This window comes from Jaculus jaculus, chromosome 1 (genome assembly GCF_020740685.1).
Source record: "Jaculus jaculus isolate mJacJac1 chromosome 1, mJacJac1.mat.Y.cur, whole genome shotgun sequence".
NCBI lineage: Eukaryota > Metazoa > Chordata > Mammalia > Rodentia > Dipodidae > Jaculus > Jaculus jaculus.
The window spans coordinates 267,879,869-267,900,160 of NC_059102.1; the positions used below are offsets into that span (position 1 = coordinate 267,879,869).

Sequence of the window (20,292 nt, forward strand, 5' to 3'; positions counted from 1 at the left end):
GAGGCAAGAAGTCTAGGAAAAGAATTTGCTGAAAGACTTTAGGTGTAGAATAAGTCTACAAAAGTGCCTGGAGAGAAGGGGAAAACTCCCATCATTCCCAGCCTTGCTGCTTATGGAAATTTAGAGCTCATCCTACTCTGTGCCCCCTGAGAGTGCAAACCCCACACCATCTTCTAAAAGCACCAGTAAAATTAGTGGTAGCTCACACATTTTGCCTTTTCATCCTACTAGGCAATGACAAGAAAGTGTTTAGAGCTTCAAAGGGGAAAAAACGTAAAGAAAAAAAAAACACTAAAGCTTGGCAAAACAATAACAAAACAGCCTTTGAGCATCAGGACGTAACTTTCAGTAGGGCTGCCCACAGGAGCACATGAGAGGCAGCCCAGAGCCCTGGGACAGAGAGGTCAGCTTCGAGACAGAGATTTCTGATCTCTCTTGGCTGCCCTCACCATGGAGAAGACAGATACTCCAAATATCTTGTCCAGTGAGTTTGCATGCCTTCTAAAGTGCAGTTTGTAATTCCACACTATATGAGTTGTACAGCACGTCCCTTAAAATTGTTTTCAAAGGATCCTAATCAACCTATTTGAAAGAGAAAGACAAAGGGAAAAGATGGGGTAGGAAAGAAGAAAAGGATAGATGGAAGAAAGGAAGGAGAGAGATGTAACAAAAGTAAACAGAATATTCTGTTCTATTCAAAATGTTTATCCCAGTAAGAAACTTCACACCAGCTTTGACTCCTTCCTGTACATCAAGAACGAGCCTCATCTCAAGATAAAAACAAACCAGAGGAACATCACAGCAGCATAGACACCAGCCCTTTAATTAACTCCCATCCATAACAAAAGGTCTCTATTCTGATTAAAGATCCCGAGAAGCAGTCCACCCCGGTGCCTTAGAAACCCTTTAAATAATTTCTACCCCTAACTCAATTCAACCGCCAGGAACAAGCAGGGGCCTAGGAAGAAGGAAAGAAACTTTGTGTGTAGAACCCAATTTAAAGGAAGATGACCTCAGGGTCAATTTCTTGGAGCATTGGAGATCAATTCAATTCTCACCTCCACAGCCTACCTGCCAGCAAATGAACTTGCTGTGCTTTTCAATAGGCTGGGATGACTGACGATGATGAGGGAGACAAAATTGTCAGGTGCTGCATGTGAATAACCACATTATTAGAAGCTGCTTGCCAAGGAGAATGCGGAAAACAAAATCCTGCCAACAAAATGCACCTTGCCCCTCTTTCTGGACTGCCATTGTTAATTCACTGATTATGTTACAGAATGCACCCTTGCATTGTTAATAAGGTGTTAATATATTCCAGAGGCTTACACCTGAGTCCCTGTGCAGTGGTTACCTTCACTCTGTTGACAATACCTGTAAATCCCATTGCTGGTTTGCTTTCCCCACAAAGCACCTGAACTGGCTACTGTCCTTTTCCCTGTTTGGCATTAGTGCCATCTGAAAGGACGTAAGTGCTAATAGCTGTATTACATTCCTGAGAACCCTGGAAAGAGAGGCACAATGAATATCACCCCCATCCCAGCTCCCCTTGTCCTAGCATTTTCCAAATATTACAATAGAAAGTAAAAACTAACAAATAAAAGGCCTCAAGCCTGGCGCTTAGATCACTGATTGCTGATAATTTCATTAGGTGCCAGGAAAAAGAAAAAAGATGTAAACACAAACCATGACAGTCATTTCTGGAGGGAGGAAATGAAAGACTGAGAAAGTGGCAGGTGAAGGGAGTTTCAACATTGGCAAGGAATGGTGCAGTAAATCTGAGCTTTTGGCAGGTGACTAGATGTGAGCTTTTACAACGAAGGCTCTTTACAGAAGCATCGTTTTGCTTTAAGGAATGAAGGCTGTGTACTGTGCAGAAATTTCTGCCCTCCCCCCCACTAAATGAATAATGTTCCTTTCTTTAAGACAGCCTTTTGAGTAGTATCACAGGGTTGAAGGAAAATAATACACATTCTGATGGCTTTATGAGGCCAGTTAGTCTGCTGTAATTAATTATTAATTAATTAATTAAATCAGCACTTTGGTAGGGGTTTATGGTCATGATTAGGGAAGAGTTTAAATAAACAAACAGCAACAACAAAAACAATTGAGTTGAATATGGACAATGAAACATTTAAACACTTAAAATATTATTTAAAATCACTTTAAATGATTTTATTTGATTATTTTATTTCACAATTTTCTGTGTCAAAGGATACTTTTTTGTATAATATGCTTGAAAGATACCCATGGAAAAATTCACTAGAATGGTCCCCGAATGTGTAAGCAAGACAGCATTCTTCTTGTCTTGCGAGGTAGAGGACTGATTCTAAAGGCTCATTGTTTAGAAACCCTAAGAAGCGTTCACTGAGGACAGGGTTGAGACCAATCACTTGGACTTAAATCTGAACTTGCAGCGTGGTTTCACATGTCCTTTTCATGGAAACATGGGTTAAAACTTTCCAGTGATTTCTTCAAAGGACACCCAAGAGATCATCTTTGTCTTTGAACTAAACAGGTCACATGCACCCAAACAGATGCTGGCAATCAGGAACCCACACTTGCATTTTCTCTCTGGATGGCTATGAGCAATATGGAAAGACCAATAAGCATAACAGAAACAAGATCTCTAAAGACTTTGGTTGGTTTTGTCTCGTGGTTTAGTGTTACCCCAAATCATAAATTAGGGGGACACCTTTGTTACACTTGACAACTGTTTGAAGTCATTTACATGCCACAAGTAAAGCCAGGGAAAACTATGTCAGTCTTATAGCCTTTATAAGGCTAGGGGAGAAAATGGGTAGGAATGTATGAAAGAGATCCTGTTTCTACAAATTTCATCAGCTTCTCCTATGAGTGACAGGAGCCACCTATAGGCTTTCCCCTGTGTATGTGTCCCATATGTTCTACCCCAAGGCAGCTCAGAAATATTCAGTTGCATCCAGGTCTGAGCCAATGTCAAGAATATCCGAACTGGGAAGAACATGGACATGAGCTGACTACAATCCATCGCCACTTTTTCCCAGTCCAAGTTTCAGTGCATAAGAATCAAAAACATTTTGGAAGGAAAGCCCTCTTTACACGCTGATGCAAATCACGTGTCATTAGGTTATCTCTTTAGTACAACTCAAACTTTGATATAGCCTCAAAGCCTCGAGGGCTTGAGGGTCAAGCAATATCGTCATTTGTTTCCATAGAGATAGTCGTGCCTCTTCCAGTGATGCCATGGAACAAGTACAGGCAAACAGCAAGATTGGCAGAAAGAGAGGCAAGCTGTGTGTGAGGATTAGATGGTCTTCCTTGACAAGAATCACAGCCTGTACAAACAGCGCATCTGTGTGAATTTGCATTTGTGGGGCTATAACATGTAATGGAAAATGCTAGTCAAGGTCAAGGGGTGCACAGAAACAGACAGTTTAACCTTTGTAACAATACCACTCAGGATGAATATTTTGTAATACGTCCACAAACCATCTTATATCTAGACTATGTTTCTGAGAGTAAATGAAAGGTAATTAAATGACTCCCCAACTGTTTTGGATTTAATTTTTCAGAACTGAACTTAGGAACAAACTTCTAGAAATAAGTCAGTAAGTTGTATATGGATGAAATTAGCAAGAAAGAATAAAGAAAAAATAAAACCCTACTAGTTCACCTTATTTGGGCTTACACTACCAGAGTCCCTTAACCAAAGCGACTTTCTAAAAATAAACTTAAGTAACTCTCCCAGGTGTACTAGCTATTGAGCTTTTCATATATCAGCTTGTAATATCTAATATCACCGAGGAACTTCACAGAATTGTCCACCTCCTTCCCAAACTCCCTATCTGACCAAATGCCTTTCTATTCCTTGCTCTTACCTGTCAATCATGTCCACAGCTGAAATTTGATTTCTCTCCCACCAGTAACCTTATATGAAATATTTCCAGGGGGTCAGGACCAAGTGTGAACCTTGCTTTTAGAGTTCATTAACTCTTTGCTCAAAATGGATGGATTCAATGTCACATAGTCTGCCAATGGTCCTACATCACCATATTTAATAGGTGGTTTTCAAATAACAATTAAAAAGACAGAGAAGTAAAGTATTGCAACTGCATGCACACGCGAACATACAATCTCAACCCAAAGGTTTACACATTGAGTTAAAAATCTACATATGAGAATTCCCACAGAAGACGTGAGTTTTGTATAAGGTTAGCAGAGAAACTATATTATGTATTCACAGTCCAGTTATTCAGAATGGGACTCTCCTCACAGCAGCATGGAGCAGTAAGTAATCAGATACTACTTTTGAATAAAGGGAAAAGGTGGATTCTGTTTTTTTCCAAGCTCTTATTCACCGGATCCTTCAAGTGCCTTCTTTGCAAAGAGCAGCAATTTTGACAGTGTGACTTTTGCCCCCCTCAGTTTTGCTAGAAACCAGAAGAAGAAAGAAGAGAAGCATTTCATGCAAATTTCTCAGCAAGCAAAATTTTTAATGAAAAAAAAAATCAAACTTTGTTCCATTAGCCAATGAGAGGTAAGAGTATATAAAACCATGACACTAAATCCTTATTGCTGCAAGAATGTTGGTCTAGCTCTCCAGATGAAGTGGGTTCATAATTACATTCACACTGGGATACTTGTAGTAGAAAACTCATTTAAATAGCTCAGTTTTATTTTTGTTGTAGATGAAAATCAGATTTCGGCCTCCCACTTTTCTCTCCTCTCTCCCCTTCTGCCTTCCACTGAAGTGGAGGGCAGTTCCATTGCCACATTTTGGATGTAGAAGGAATGGCATATTGTGCTATAAAAGAATATTAATTTTCCAAGAGTTAGTATACACTAAATTATAAGCAACTGTAAATTTGGAATTCTTACAAAGTCTGGCGGACATGACTCCAATAAAGAAGAGATGCCAGTTGCTCAAATGCATCAAAATTTTCTGAAACTCCAGTAGAAAGAGTACATTTTCCAGCACAAACAGCATTGTGTGGGATGGAGCTGAAGAGCTAGGATCTATTCCGATTGCATTAATGGCTCATCTGAGACAGACATCTATGTTGCAAAGTCAGTGTAGAACACAAATGCATGCTGGTGCTTGCACAGATTGCTTGGGTCACACTTCTGCAGCACCACCTATCACCATTGCTATCACCCAAATACTAAAAAGACTGAAAACAGGAACTTTTCACACCAGACGAATTAGCAGAGTTGCTGGCTTGCTTTCCCTCTCATGGCAAACTCATTCAGACAAGCACATGCAAATCCAAAATCAAGGGGTACCTGTTTGACTTCGGGCAACTGCATCTCTCACATCACTGATGTAGAAGATTCCCTTGGATACCTGATTCAGTAGATATATTAAAATAAACAAAGGGTAATTAATAACCAGGAAGGGTGTTTGAAGGACAATATGTTCAAGGCACCTTAACTATCTATGACAAGGGATAGACTACAAGAAAGAGGATCTGGTCCCACTTGCTTTTGCTGGGTGGCCTCAGCTCCACTGAGCCAGAGGAGGGGTCTGCACAGAGGGAAATTGCCGGCAGTACAAAGGTGCTTTCTCTTAACTGTGACTGAGGCTGAAGTAGCCACAAACCATTGGCCTGGATGTCCAGATCAAGCATTGAAACTGTCCTCAAGTCACAGGGAATCAAGAGATTTGGGGTTAATACAGGGAGAATCTTAAACATTTCTGATGGGTATCTTTAGTGTTCCCCCAATGCCTATCCCTTGGAGGAACTGCTGCCCAGCTTTGCAGCCATTTGCCATAACAAATTTTCTTCCATATTTACCCCCTCTCCATTGCTGTGATCTATTTTGCTGGCGCTGTAAATGTTGTCTTAGCAAGTAAAGCCATTCAGATAACACCCCTTTATTTATTAATTCCTTCTCTGTTTAAATGAGTAGCTGGGAGTACTCAGAACGATAATATGAAAATGAGCTTGCTTAAATAAAAAGACATTTATGCTTCAGAGTAAATAAGAAAGCACAGCAATTCAAAGTACTTACCTTACTATCGCTCACAAAACCCTTATTACTACTAGCTGTACTAATACGAGTGGCAAAATAATAATCATTTACTGTACAGAGCCCAATATTTTCCAGACAGGCATTTAATAACAAAGCAGACCTGTCATTTCTTCCTATAGTTAGTCACACATAGCAGTTCAGACTGTCAAAATATATTTAAAATCTAATTTAAAAAATTCAACACAGTTATGGGAAATCTGTGTACAATAACTGCAATAAACTAGTAAGTCAATCTAATTTTTTTCCAGCAAGGATATTCAGTTATTTTTCTTTAATCTTCTACACTTCTATTTGGATTACCTTACAATTGGTGGGAACAAATAGACTGTTCATTCACATGCTGAATTCTGTGGGCTGCTGTAACTGAACACATAATCTTCCTTCACTTAAATTGTCACTCAGTATAACTCCCTACTTCTTTCAAATGCTCTTTATCTAAATAGTACCACTATGCCTATATGCTTGGATAAATGAATTTGTACCCTTGTGTCTGCCGGGGATGTCTGAAATACATTAGGTGCCTTCCTTCACATCTCCTATTAGAAATACCTTTAACACCTTATTGTACAAACTTCTGATCTTCAAATATTCATCTCCTGCCAAATATATTATTCTACAGGAAAAAGAGTAGAAAAGAAACAAAAGCATATTGAAATTATAAAATTACAAAACTTGAGAGCATACTGGTTATATGCATTGTTCTCTGCCTGAAGTTCAAATAGTTACTGTCTCAAAACACTAAAAATAAAAACTCCCCAGATTAGAAAATTTGAAAAAAAAAAAAAATAGCTCTAGGAACAACAGATTTCATAGTGGTGTGAGTAAACGGAGTGTAAAACCAAAGAGATTGTGGGAAGAATCTTCTCATTCTTTTGGGGGTGTTACAAACATATGTGAAGCTTTGGCAAGGAAGATTTACATGAGATCATATACTTGTGAGGCATTTTTCAATTTTAGAAAAATATTACAAAGCAATAATTGGATGTAGGTTTTGCAAAATGTGCCCCCCCCCTTTCCTTCCTGGTCATTGATAGTCTCCGTTATTTTTGGAGAAAACGCATCAGCCTCATTAAATGCAATGTTTGGCATGTTGCCTGAAATCTCATAAAGTAGATGTCCTTTTTAGATCATTGGTGTCATTTTCCTCAAGATGACCTCTACTCTCTGGCTACCTGGGGAACCCATCCTTTATTCAGGCTTTTACTTTCAGAAGTCGAAGCAGGGAGGATATTGTTTGCACACCTGAACAGGGTCCAAAAGCCATTGCGGTTTCCTTGTTCTCGCTACCTTTGCCCACACCAGTCACAGGGGAGGGGTGAGGGCCAGGGGTCTCAAATAGGAGTGAGAGAGAAGATTTTTGGGTCTGGACCATGATGGTGTAATCTAAGCCAGATGTCTGACAGCAGATACTCTTACACTAACCACTGAAGAGGTTTTTATTTTAATAGCACAAGAGTATGTGCTGATATATCTAAGCAATATTTCAAGAGGGCTCAATACCTTCACTGTGTGATGAATTAAAACGTTGAAGGTGGTCCCTGAAAACATGTCACAAGTTGTCAGTTGCTGTCCCACACTGGCCTTAGTCACAGAAATTCTGGAAGAGGGAATAAATGTTACCTGTCTTTTTATATGGGTGGACCAGTCTACAAAATGATTCAGGCCTAGCTCTTCTACTTACCTAAAAAGCCAAGTAGACAAGAAACTCTGCCCTTATGATCAGCTTAAACTCATGAAGTAGCAACTGCAGTCCTATATTTTAGTGGTGTTCTCACTGCAATGTGTCACTTAAAGGAGAAAATAAATAAAAAAACTGACAGAGGCCAGAATATATTTAATTGCCTAAAAATGGAAAACACGATATCTATCACCTTTGCATAGTGTCAATCTCAACATGATTACATGCAGGGGGTTTTTTTTGTTTGTTTGTTTCTGTTTTATCAAAGATTATTTTTTTTAAAAATATGACAGTGTAAAACTATCTGGGAACAGAAACTGTCAGTTTCTGTCTCAACATATTCATCTCCACAGTGAAAAACACTAGGAGGCAACTTCTCTTTGTGAAGCTGCAGTGAGACTGCCTAAGGAAGCCCCTGCCACCTCCCGACACACAAGGGAGGGGGCCTTTGGGCAAGGCAGCCTAGGCAAAAATAAATAAATAAATAATTTTTAGAAGAGAGTTTCCCTGAAATTAGTCCTTTGAAAGTTTGTACTGTGGAGAGTTTCTGAAAGTCTGAGCTTGTTCTCGAATTGTGTTAAATCCGGGAATGCGAAGTAACACAGTTGGAGAACTCATAATAAGTTTTTTTGGCTGGCTTTGTTTTGTAATGTTCATTAGACTAGAGACCATGGACAGCCCCAAACCTTTTGGGTGTTTTCTACAGAGATTTTAAAACAGGCTATCTGGGTTTCTTTCTTCCCTCTTTCTATTTCCCCCCCTTCTTTTTCTTCTCCTAATCAAAGCCAAAGCAGGAAAGGTTAAAAAAAAAATCTGAAAAATGGGACGGGAAATTAATGAGTAAAAATCAGCCAATGATCTGAAGCAGATGATGTTATTTACAGACGGTTGGACGGGGAGGCGCTAGGCTTGGATGGGGTTCCAGGTGAACCGGCAGCAGAGGCTTTTGGGTTGCGTCCTGCTCAGTCCTTCCAGCACTGGTCCTGCAGCGGAGCACCGCGGGTCATTTGATGGCCTGGGAGGCCCACTCAGGCCACAGTCGTCCTTAAGGCGCAACTTCAGACAAACTTCACAACAGATCCGAGCTCCCCGCAGGGGCGCTGGCGCCGGATGGGCGCAGGGCCCAGGGACTTGCTGGGTGTGGCCTCCACTGGCGCCCCCAGGTGGCGCCGGTGTGCATATTAGATAACTCAGAGACCTGACAAGGTTCCCTAGAGCTCTGTCTCCTGGGCCTCTGCTTTAAGCCTGGACTTTCAGCCAGTACTGCAAGACTTCTAAGTTGCTGCCTTCTCCTACTCCCTCGCCACGTCAGCCACTCCGGCTCCAGCCAGTTCACACCAGCTTTGCACTAGTTCTAGAAGCCCCTTAGGAAGTCCACCGTATTTCCTGTCAGCTTTTGCTGCAAAATGGGACCCTCTATGGGACTGGGCTTGCAGGGCAGATAGAATATGTGTAAAAGGCTTGGGGCAAGTGAGTGTTGAGTGGGTCTGGACTGCATGCTGATATTGGGGGAAGGGCCTCTAGCTGCTCTTCTCTCCACTCCCGGGAGGCGCCCATACCTTCTGGTGCATGTCCCTAAGGCAACCCAGATGTCTCCCCACCCTTGCCTTTGCACATAAACTGGGCCAGGAGACTGCTGGGGTTTCTGGCTAGAGGGCAGCGCCGCCTGGAGCCCCCTAATGAACCTGTGTGACCCTGCATGGGAGGAGACTGCGCAGGTAGGTAGTAGAGAGAGATTGAGTGCGACAGGGAGCAGATAGTAAGGGGCCCAAACCTTGGTGCTAAGGGCTTCATTATTTTTACCAATCTGTGGGGAGTTCAATTGGGGCCTGACAACACTTTATTAGTCCGCATATAATCAGATCTAATCCTTCCGAAGGAGAGGAGGGTATCCTTAGAATGACCTGAGATGACCCCAGGCAATTGGAGGTCACAGGCCTTTGTTAGTAATACTTTCCCCAGCCATTGCCAGGATCCCTTCCTCTGCTTTCTGAATCATTCTTGAAAATTGACCTGGCCGAGCCTAAGGTCTGCATTTCTTCTGCCCAATCCCCCACAGTATGTCAGGAACCCACTTCTATCGCCTCAGAGGTGGACACCACACAGAGATCCAAGGCAAGCATTGGTTGCAAAAACAGGACAGCTGTGTACTTGATTTGATTGCAAGCCACATGTGTCCTTGACAACTGTCCTCATTGAAGACTTTCTTCCTTACTGCCTAATGGTACAAAAGTGTAGTAGTGGTTTCTTCTCTTCTCTAAGTCCAAGAACCAACCAACCAGGAGGAAAAGCCTATCTGTGGAAGCTTAGCTTGGAAACATGCAAGGGTGGAATGGGAACATTTAGAATGGTGGGTGGGTAAGAACTGAGCCCTCAGCAATCTTTCTTCTCCTCTCCCAAACCAGGCAAGCACCCCTCCCTCATGCTGTCGTCCTCATTAGTGCCCTTTCTGATGGTAACTAAAGACCCAAGATGAACGTATGCAGAAAAGAATATAAGATTTTGCAACCCAAAGTCCTAATTATAGGGGGAAATTATTACTTAACAAAAGAAAGAGAAAGGAAATGAATTGTGTTGGACCCACTAAGAGGAGCTCAGTAGATGCGTGCTCTGATTGGAGTAAAGAACTGTGCATTTCCATCATAGCCTCCCTGTGGAAAATGTGTCTAGAGAGTTTCTTAAACTGGTCCAAGTCTGATGCAGATTCATATAAACATCTGATTTCTGTGTGCTGTTGATATGAGTGACCTCAACCTTGCAGGCCTATGAAGACCTACACACACACACACACACACACACACACACACACACATGCTTTCAAATTTCAACAAAAACCTGTCATGATGTCATAAAACCTAGTGCAGTGACCATATAAATATTGGGCTATCACTGGGGTATCACTAGGGTATCATTGGGGTATCATTATCTGACTGATCCAAATGCTACCATTTCAAATCACCAACTGATAAGTGAATAAATGTCAGATTAATATACAAATGATTTTCTCAAAACCCTCCATTTCAGCTTGGGCCCTGAAGTTGTTTTTGAAGTTGAAGAGCAAACCTCTCTATGTATTTTTTAAGAGCCCCTTGGCTTTCATCTACAGTGACTATGACTCTGGTCACTAAGCAGATGAAATTGAATGTGGTTATTCATTCCTGTGGCCTCTTGCCTTCAAAGTTCTCCTCTCTCAACACCTACAGATGGTGCAGGGAACAAGGTATGGTGCAGAGAAATTTGACTTTTGCTATTATTATTGTTGTTTTGTTTATTTTTTCCTAAAGGTTAGGATGCCCCAAGTTTGCAGTAGTACTGTACTTTTTCTTGCCCCAGCAACCAACAACACATCCTGGGAGACTGAAAGTTTATCACTCTGTCTCCTATTCCTTGCTAGAGAAAAATTGTCAGCCAGAGCTGAGTCTGTTCAGGAGATGGGGAGGAGAGATGCTTGGAGAAAATTCCCCCTTTTTTTTGACGTCTGCATTTTGAAGTGTTATATTAAAGGTAAGAAAAGCTGTGTCATGGGAAGATGTCTGAGGAAACATGCAAACACCAGTCCTGATTCTAGTGGTAGAACCCTGGACTACTCCCCATCCCCTGTGGCTACTTTCTTTCCTGGACTTGAGACATCTCCGAGGTTGAGGATAGGCTAAGAGCAAAAACCAACTGTGGGGTTTTCATGGAAGGCACACAGACTACTTATTATTCACTTAGCCTCTTGAAGAAGAATGGAGAGAGGTAAGAATCATAGCATTTGACTTCAAGAAGCTCCCTTTAAAAAGCCCCTACAACCAAAAATAACAAACCAAAAGAAGGAAACTTTCCCCAAGAAAGGGGCTAAATTATTATTATTATTATTATTAAATCAAATTAAAGTCCATCACAGTGGGAAGTCAGGTAAACCAGCACTGAAAACCTGGTAATGCTGACTTCCTCCCATGAAGTGAGAGTTTGTGTTAAGATCTCAGGCCCTGGAACTGAAGCGTGAGCTTCCCTGGCACCGTGATCAGCGCTGAAGGTTTGTCACTCACTGGGTATGTATTTTCATCATCAGTCCTGTCTGAGTTAGGCATTAACTACTAGTAGGCCACAGGAGTAGAGATACTCAGGTGGCAATCAGACTTTTAAATATGTTGGTTGCCTTGCTATGCTGCAGGAGTATTTTTTGTCTCAAGGCAAGAATGCATGGATATGGAAATAAGTGTGTCTCAACCCAAACAGAGCAAGGTCAGTGAAAGCCCAGGGAAGCACTAAACTGAGGAGCGTTGAAATGTGTCATGGGCAAATATACTCATTTCCATCAGGAAACACTGGGAATGTGGCTAGAGATAGCTGTGTGCCCTGCGGGTGAGGGCTGCCACCATTTTGCACTCTGTCCATGCTTTTAGCAATAAAGCCAGTGGGTTGGCAAAGGGAGGTCATATTTAAGAACAGAAGAAACTAGAATTGATGTTACTGAATACAACTGACTGGGGTGAGGGTTTAATGGAGGACAGCATGGCGTGTTAGAATGATGAGTTCAATAGTTCCCATTGGAGTAGTTTGTGTGGGAGGTGGCCACAGCGGTGAGGAAATGTCTACATCACAGATTTATCTGCTGGGCAGAGGTTCGAACCTATTTAATATCAACACATTACTATGTTGGATTCATTGTAAAAAATACTGTGTGATTTGGAAACATGAAATGTGCAAAAAGCTCAGAAAAAGACTTTTGTGTCTCCAGGAGCAGAAAAGGATGAGGGGAACAAATGTACACAGCAAATGCGTCGAACTATCTTTGTATTTTATCACATGTGCTTTTCATTTAAAGTTCTGACTGATAAATGACAGCACTAATATCTAGTGCCTGGCGAAAAAACAGGGTGCCCATTCTGCCAAAGCGACTGCCAGCCATATCTGTTTGGGGAGAGGAGTCAAAAAAATTAACAGAATTATCTCCCAGAAAAACAATGAAAAAATGAAAATTTTACTGTTAAGAATGGGGAAAACACATATACATGCTTTAAAAATGTTAGCTATCAACTTTGGGTAAAGTTTACATATGTATATATGATCACATATATACATACATATTATAATTTCAGTAGATTTTTAAAACTAATGTTCCAGGTTGCAAGCAATTACACCTGTTTGGTTGCATGCATTATACAAGGCAAAACACAGGGGGCTTTTCTTATGGTTCTTCTATCTATAAGACCCTCAGACAAGAGTCATGGTTGTTAATTAGTATGGAAGTTATACATTTGATAGCCTTCTTTTCCAACACAATGGTTTTTCTTTAAAGAGGAGACTACATAGAAATCAGGATTAAGTTGTTCTCCAAAACTGCAAATAATAATGCTTTGTTTTAATGCACAGCTCTTACATAAACTTCATCTTATGAACACACTGGGTGTACATTGCTGGGGCTTCCAAAATGTGGCGTATCCCACTGATGGCTCCAACTTGCGAGTGGGCTCAGTTCTGTAATTGGAATGAAAGGAATTTTAACACTATTTATATAAAGATCCAAATGCAGTATAGAGGGGGTAGCTAGATTTCCTTATATGTTTTTATTCTTTCTTTTAAATTTATAAGCCTATTTGTAATGAAGGGCATCTCGGTAGGATTTAGTTGTTTGAATATAATAAAAATAATAATAATAAAAGTATTTGTGCTTGTCACCTACTGTCCTCCAAAGATTTTTGTCACTTCTAAAAATGTCTTTTACTGTGAATTAACCTTCTCGAAGAAGCCAGCCATCCAGCCTCATTTTTACCAGTAGTTCTAACCTTACTTTCTTCTAATTTTGAACTACTTCATAGGTTTTTAACAAGATGCTTAATTGTTACATATCTGTATTTCCCCCTCAACCCTGGTCTCTTCTTTGAGAAATAACTACAGTGACTATGTCCTGAATACCACTCTTACATTGAGGATGTGTTTGCCTAAAAACTCCCTTTGGGAAAGTGATATGGCCTATTTCTACATCATATGTATACATATACATATATGTAGTCTTATGATGTGATTAGAGAAATAAAAACTTCAAGATGAAGACAGACAACAGCAAACTTGTAGTCCATGGGAGCACATTTGCTAATAAGACTTCTGCTAAGGCAAGTTAAGTGTGGATTTGGGAACCACATCCAAGCTGTCACATTTAAAGAAAGGTCAAAATGTAAAGGGTAAACTCTGTGCTATTGAAAGAGGCTGGAAGGCTATGATAAAGTAGCCAGAACTCACCAGCTTTAAGAACTACCTGTTTTAAAAAAAAAAAAAAAATTCAGGCCTTTCGTCATAGTTGCAATATTATCTTTTCTTTTCTTTCTTTTTTTTTTAAAAGAAAAACTGAAAACAAAATAAAACCTCAGTCATTGTGTTTGCTATATTTTCAAACACTGCTCGCTTTGTTTGATGTTCTATTACTTTCCAAGGGAAGTTAACTAAAAGAGAATAGAGCATGTATTTGTAACAGGGATTGCATGAATTTGTGTCGCTTTTAAATAGGTCAGTGCTCAGGAGTTCTACTCAAGGTAGCTGAGATCTTTCCCAGTGATCCCCCACCCATAGAATGTTTGGGGGTAACTAGCAATAAATCAAAGCACACTCCATGAGGGCATTCTTATAGTTGGCTGGGGAGGGGCTCATGTGACCTGAAGGCATTGCCCACCGTGTCTACTACGTAGAAGTAGCGAAATACGATTTGCTAAGAGTTAAAACCAGATATTAACTGAGCGTTATGCAAGGAAAGGGTGGATTTACTTTTTCCTATTTAATGTAAATGATCTGCAATGTTAAAGAAAAAACAAATAAATAACAGCAAATCCAAACAAACAACTTTGATTTGTGCAAAGCACTAATGTTCAGTCTTGTGAGGCCTTACTATAAAGAAAGTCACAGTATGTAAGGGGAGTAGAAAAAAATAATCAATTTTGGCCAAAAGGCAAGAATTTTTTATCTTTACCATTAACTGCATATGGTCCCAAGCTACCTCAGATGGGTCATAAGTGCCGGTCCTTCTTTTTCTAAATGAATCTGCTCCTCAGAAACTCAGGGCCATGTTTAGAAAGCCCAGTTTCTGTTTTTTATTTTAAATTACTTAATTCATTGGAAAACTGAAAACTTTGTGGAGCAAAATCTTGAAGTCATAATGTGTATCTATATTACAATTACTTGATGGAGCCAGCCTTCTCACCTCACAGGACAGCCTATAATTTTACCTTGAATCATTGGCTCCAACTTCTCCATTTTTCCTTTTACTAGAGGGGAAAAAAAAAAGATGCATGTATACTTCTCAGCAGATATTTGGCCCAGTTAAACTGTACACTAAGAAAGTGAGTACAGAATCAAAAAAAAAATGCAGTTTATTATTGTAGATTATTCTCTCTTTCGATATAACCAGAATTGAAAATGAAAGAAAAGCACATAGGAACATCACGCGTGGTTAGTAACTCAAGATATAAAACAATTTTGCACAGCAAAATATGTAAAAGAAAAGTAACTGACAAGATTTTTTTATATTTATTGTGGTAGATTTACTTTTCATTATTTTTTAAAGACAGGATGTCAGTCCCTGAAAACATTTACTGATTATTGCCTTTAAAACTGTGGATTTTTTTTAAGTTACAGAAAATCCAGTTCTGCACCACAATACAACTGTAAAAAAATCTGCATCGTCTTAAAACTGTGCAGTAATGCCATGTTTATAACTGCATAAATTTTATTAGCGTTCTAAACAGTTTTGCAATTTTTTGTATTATATGCTTGCAGGTTATATCTTAGTGCAATTCAGTCCCAAATACTTTAATTTTGAAAAAAAAACATACATTTTGAATGTAAAATACCCCTACAGATATAAACAGGGGTGTCTCCCCTTTTAATACTTTGGTTTTTCAATACAGTCAGTGGTATAGCAAAAACTACACATACCCAACTTATATTTAAGTTGCAAGCACATGCTTCATAAGCTACTTTTTTAAACAGTCCCCTTGCAAACTCTACCCCCCTTAACATCACAACAGTAAACAATTTAGTGCATCAATCTTTTAAAAAATCTACAGCTACACAGACCTAACTCTTTCCAATTTATCTATAACATTCCTTTTTCTGTAGCATACATTTTAACTGGGCTAACAGATTATAAAAACTAGAATTAAATTATATACTAGAAACCCATAGCATTCCACATTTGACAATGACCAAAAGCCAAAAAGAAAACCATAATAATAATAATAATAATAATAAAATAAAACAAACCAAAAATAATTGGGGCAAATTTCTTTTTTTTTTTTTTAAATAAAATTTAGACTGCTTTCGGCAACAGCACAATTTAAGTCCCTAAAGCGGGGCATCATTCTTATGAAAAAGAAAACATCAGTGAGAATTCTGAGATATTTGCCTTGTTAAATCTGTGACCGAGTCTGGTATCTTTGACAAGGAATGCCTTCAGTGCGTTTACAATGGGAGGCTGAAGTTGTGAGTAACTCAAAGCAGTTTGGAGCAGATGCAAACTTTCACGGGAGAAGGCTTAGGGTTGCATTTATTTGTTTGTTCTGAACTCAAAAAGTCATGAGGCAATAAAACAAAAGTATGAATGCCATGCGCTAAGTCTTCGAACGTCCATTTCCAAGCCAAAAGAAAAAAAAAGGAAAAAATAATTATACCATACATGTCCAGCATGCAGGCTTCTTTTTATTAATATAATGTCTCTTTTCCATAAAGTCTTTGAAACAGTCATAGTTCATGGTTGCTAAGACAAAGTAGCAAGCATCGTAATGCACGAGATGAGCATGAGTTGTTTGTAATGGCAGACTAAACTCTCAGATTTGGCATCTTAAGGCCAAAACTCACAAGTCACACCCAGAAGGTTGATGCAGGCTTGATTGTGGCAGGTTCAAGAGGATTTTCCCTCTATTTTAGCATAACAATGCTAAAAAAAACCCCGATGAAACTCAGCACGATGCTGCCAGTCTATAAATTTCACAGTTTTTTTTCTTTTGCAAGATCAACCTCAACATGAAGAACTCAGGAAGAGAAAAAAAAAAAAAAACTTTGCTATTTTTTTTTCTTTTATCTTATTGGAGATGAGTGGAGAGGGAGTGAGGGTGGGTGGAGGTGGGGCAACACAGCAAGCTCAAAAAAAAAAAAAAAAAAGGGAAAATCCAAACAAAATAAAACACACACACACGCACACAGAAAATGAACACCAGCTCATGAACTGAAAAAGAAGAGAAAAAAAAAGGTGCGAATGATGCAGACTTCAAAGGTGGGCAATGTTTCACACGAAGAACTCTGCTGAGATCTTTGACCATTGTGCAAGTCCAGGGTGGGGGGGTCGTAAAAAAAATAACAAGCTAGCAAGTTATGGAGAATTGTGAGTTTGGCAATCCACAAGCCAGACACCCCTTTACCCCACTCCCCCAATTTCAAATAGCCGCCACCACCAGGAACTCTGAGCAGGGTGTGCGTGCGTGCGTGTGAGTGCGTGTGTGTGTGTGTGTCTGTGTGTGTGTGCGTGCGCGCGCGTGTGTGTGCTTGGGCCACGGGGGGCGAACTCGGCAGGGGAGGGGGCGAGGTGGTGGCGAGCGCGGCTGTGCAGCTAGCAAGCCGGCTCTCGGCTGGACCCCCGCGGAGCACTTATCAAGGTGGCTAGCTGGGGTCGCGTGTCACACTCACATGAAAAACTCGGGAGAGGACGGGTTGTCGCTGCTCGAGCCGTTTTCTCGGAAGCCGCTGCTCACCAACTTCTCGTATTTCTCCTTGTAGGCGTCCCTCTCTCGCACCAGCCTGGAGATCTCCTGCTTGAGGTGGTCGACCTGCTGCAGCAGCTGGTTCTTCTCGGACTCCAGGACGTGTCTCTGCTGCACCCTCTTGAAGCGGCAGGACTGGGCATAGCCGCGGTTTTTCAGGGTCCGCCTCTTCTGCTTCAGCCGGATCACCTCCTCCTTGCTGACCCCGCGCAGCTGCCGGTTCAGCTCGCGCACCGACATGGTCACCAGCTGCTCATCGGAGAAGCGGTCGTCGAAGTGCAGGCCTCCCGCCGCGTGGTGCGGGTGCAGGGCGCCCCCCGCCCCCGCCGCACCCCCGCCGCCGCCACCTCCGCCGCCGCCTCCGCCGCCGCCCCCGGCGCTGGCCGGGCCCCCGCCGCCCGCGCCGCCCGCCGAGGAGGACGCGCCTCCGCCGCCGCCGCCGCCTGCCGAGGCTCCGGGCGCACCGGCCGTCGGGTGGTGGTGGTGAGCTGCGGCGTGGTGGTGGTGATGATGGTAGTGCGGGCCCGCGCCGCTCTGCGCCGCCGCCGCGGCGATCACGGCGGACACCACGGCGGCGGCGGGGCCCATCTCCTCGCCGCTGCCGCCCAGGGAGGCGCCGGCGCCGGCCCCGGCCGCCGCGGCCAGCTGCTGCGCCCCGCGCGCGTAGCCATCGAAGCCGCCCTGGAGCTGGTGACTGTTGCTGATGAGCGCCTCGACCGCGTCCTCGGGGCTGAAGCCCAGCGCCTCGGGGTTCAGCTGCTGCGGGTAGCCGGTCATCCAGTAGTAGTCTTCCAGGTGCGCCTTCTGCTCGCTGCCCGAGCCCGGGCTGGGCGCCGAGAAGCTGGGGGAAGGGGGCACCGAGCTGCAGGGCGTGCTCATGGGGGTGGAGGACAGCGAGCCCCCGGCGATGAGACGGCCGCACTGGCTGATGATGCGGTCGGTCTCCACCGGCTCCTTTTTCACTTCAAACTTCATCAGATCGAAGTCATTAACATATTCCATGGCCAGGGGACTGGTGGGCAGGTCGGAGTTGCTCATTGCCAGTTCTGATGCCATTCTCCTGCCGCCGCCGCCGCCGCCGCTCCGCCAGATGGGCTGCAGGAGAGGGGCCAGCGGGCTGTGCTGGGTGGCCAGCGGGTGAGCCAGCTTGCCGGGCTGGGGCGCTTCTAGCTGGCGCGGCGGTGGCTGGCCCGAGAGCTCCGAGCGAGCGCGCACACACCCCCCGCCCTGCCCGCGCCCCCCGCGCCCTCCCTCCTCCCCCTGCTCACGCCAATGTGCTCGCTCGCTCGCCCCGGCCCCTCCTCGCTGTCTCTTGCTCGCTCGCTCGCTCGCCTCCCGGAGCGCCGAGCCGGCGGCTTCAAGCTCGGGAAGGTTCTCCGCGGGTGGCGGTGGCGGCGGCTGCGGTGGCGGAGCCGGAGCAACCCGGGCCGGTGCGCGGCGTCCCCCGCTCGCCGCTCCGCTGTGCGCTTTGCATAAGGAGGGCTCGCCTCTCCTCTCCCGGCCGGCGGCTGCAGGCGGGGCGCGCGCGGGGCCGCTCGGGGCTGGAGGCGCGGCAGGCGGGCGGGCGGGCGGCTGTCCCGGCGGCGCGGGCCTTGGCACCCGGGAGTTAACACTTCATGCTTCTCGCCTCCTCTTCTGTGTGGCTCTTTTATTACTATTATTATTACTGTTTTCTCTTTCGCTCCCTTGCGCGCGCGCTCGCTCGCTCACTCTCTCTCCCTCCGTGCAAAGTGCAAGACAGAGGTGCAGGCCGGCTGGAGGCAAGGGAGGGGGAGTTTAGTTCTTTCTTGCCTTTTTTTTTTTAAAGCAAAATTACGAAGTCCAGGGAACTGCTAGCAGACAGCAGAAGGGTGGGGGGAAGCTGAGCGGACTCGAAGCCCGAGCTACAGCTCCGAGATGAGAACAGATTTTAAAGCCTCTGATCCAGCAAGAAGAGTTTAAAGCAATTGCTGAGTTTTATAGCACTCGTGACGTCAGATCAAATGGGAAATTGACTGGCACTCCCCGCCAATGGGAGGCGGCGAAAGCGGCTGCGATTAGCATAATAGTATAGGAACAAGGAAACTTTTCGGAGCTGTCAATCAGGACCCAATCAGCTGACTGTCAGCTGGGACCGGTTGGCTTAACCCTCGCTGTGCCACAGCTCCCAGCGAGAGTGGGAACGAGGCCCCCAGCAAAGTTTAGTGCACGGGATGGGATGAGGGGGGGGGGGCGGGCTGGAGTTTGCTACAGGGGCGCTGGAATCTGCGCGTACCCGGGAGGTCAGCTTGCTCTTCTTCCAGGCTCGAGTGAGACTTGCCTTCTCCAAGCTCCAGTTCTCCCGCTGCTGCTGGGCTGGGGGTTCATCCAGTCTCACCTCCCCTACCTGCTCTCCACCCCGAGATTGTGTATTCCTCTTGCAGCTGGACCTCCTCGACCCACGTTGAGCATCCCCAGTGAATGCCAGGGGGAGCTTCCTTCCCTGAGTCTTACGTGCCTGGGCCTCAAACTTGCCCCAACTCTTTGTCCCTCCTTCGGTGCCTTGCGCCCCGGGAATGCGCGCGCGACGCCGTGGGTCCGTCGGGGTGCGCCTTCACTGGCCGCTCGGATTCCGTGGAGGAGAAAGAGAAAGCCTATTTTATTACTTGCTTTTTAAAAAGTGTGTGTGTGTGGGAGGGGGGGCGGATAAGCTGTTAAGGGCCAGTCCGCGCAGGAACTAGCGGCCCGCAGGAGTCGCCTGCCACTGGAAAGAGGGAAAGAGGGAGGGGGCTGCTCCCGCGAGTTCACTCCGGATGCCCAGAGCAGGGCGCGGGCTCAGCGCTCAGGCTCCCACTTTGGCTGGAGTTTGGCCTTTGAGATTCATTCTCCCTCCCTCCCTCTCTCTCTCTC

At 43.9% G+C, this 20,292-nt stretch overlaps 1 protein-coding gene across 6 annotated transcripts in view; it reads right to left on the bottom strand.

Annotated features, from left to right (window-relative positions):
• Maf (MAF bZIP transcription factor) overlaps positions 1 to 18,620 on the bottom strand; it is a 32,014-nt gene extending 13,394 nt beyond the window's left edge. Inside the window, exons 1-4 of one of the 6 annotated variants that reach the window (XR_006634632.1) lie at positions 17,351 to 18,620; positions 13,059 to 13,156; positions 5,266 to 5,326; positions 4,012 to 4,412 (exon numbers count right to left, since the gene is read on the bottom strand). Coding sequence is in view for 4 of the 6 variants with exons in the window: in XM_045140915.1 (XP_044996850.1) it covers positions 13,066 to 13,156; positions 17,351 to 18,480 (1,221 nt within the window). In the remaining 2 variants the exon portion in view is untranslated. Of the gene's footprint in view, positions 1 to 4,011; positions 4,413 to 5,265; positions 5,327 to 7,784; positions 7,803 to 12,459; positions 12,590 to 13,019; positions 13,157 to 17,350 lie in introns of those variants that run through there. The other 5 variants (XR_006634630.1, XM_045140926.1, XM_045140921.1 and 2 more) reach the window with 5 other exon arrangements.
• Positions 18,621 to 20,292: the final 1,672 nt, after the last annotated feature.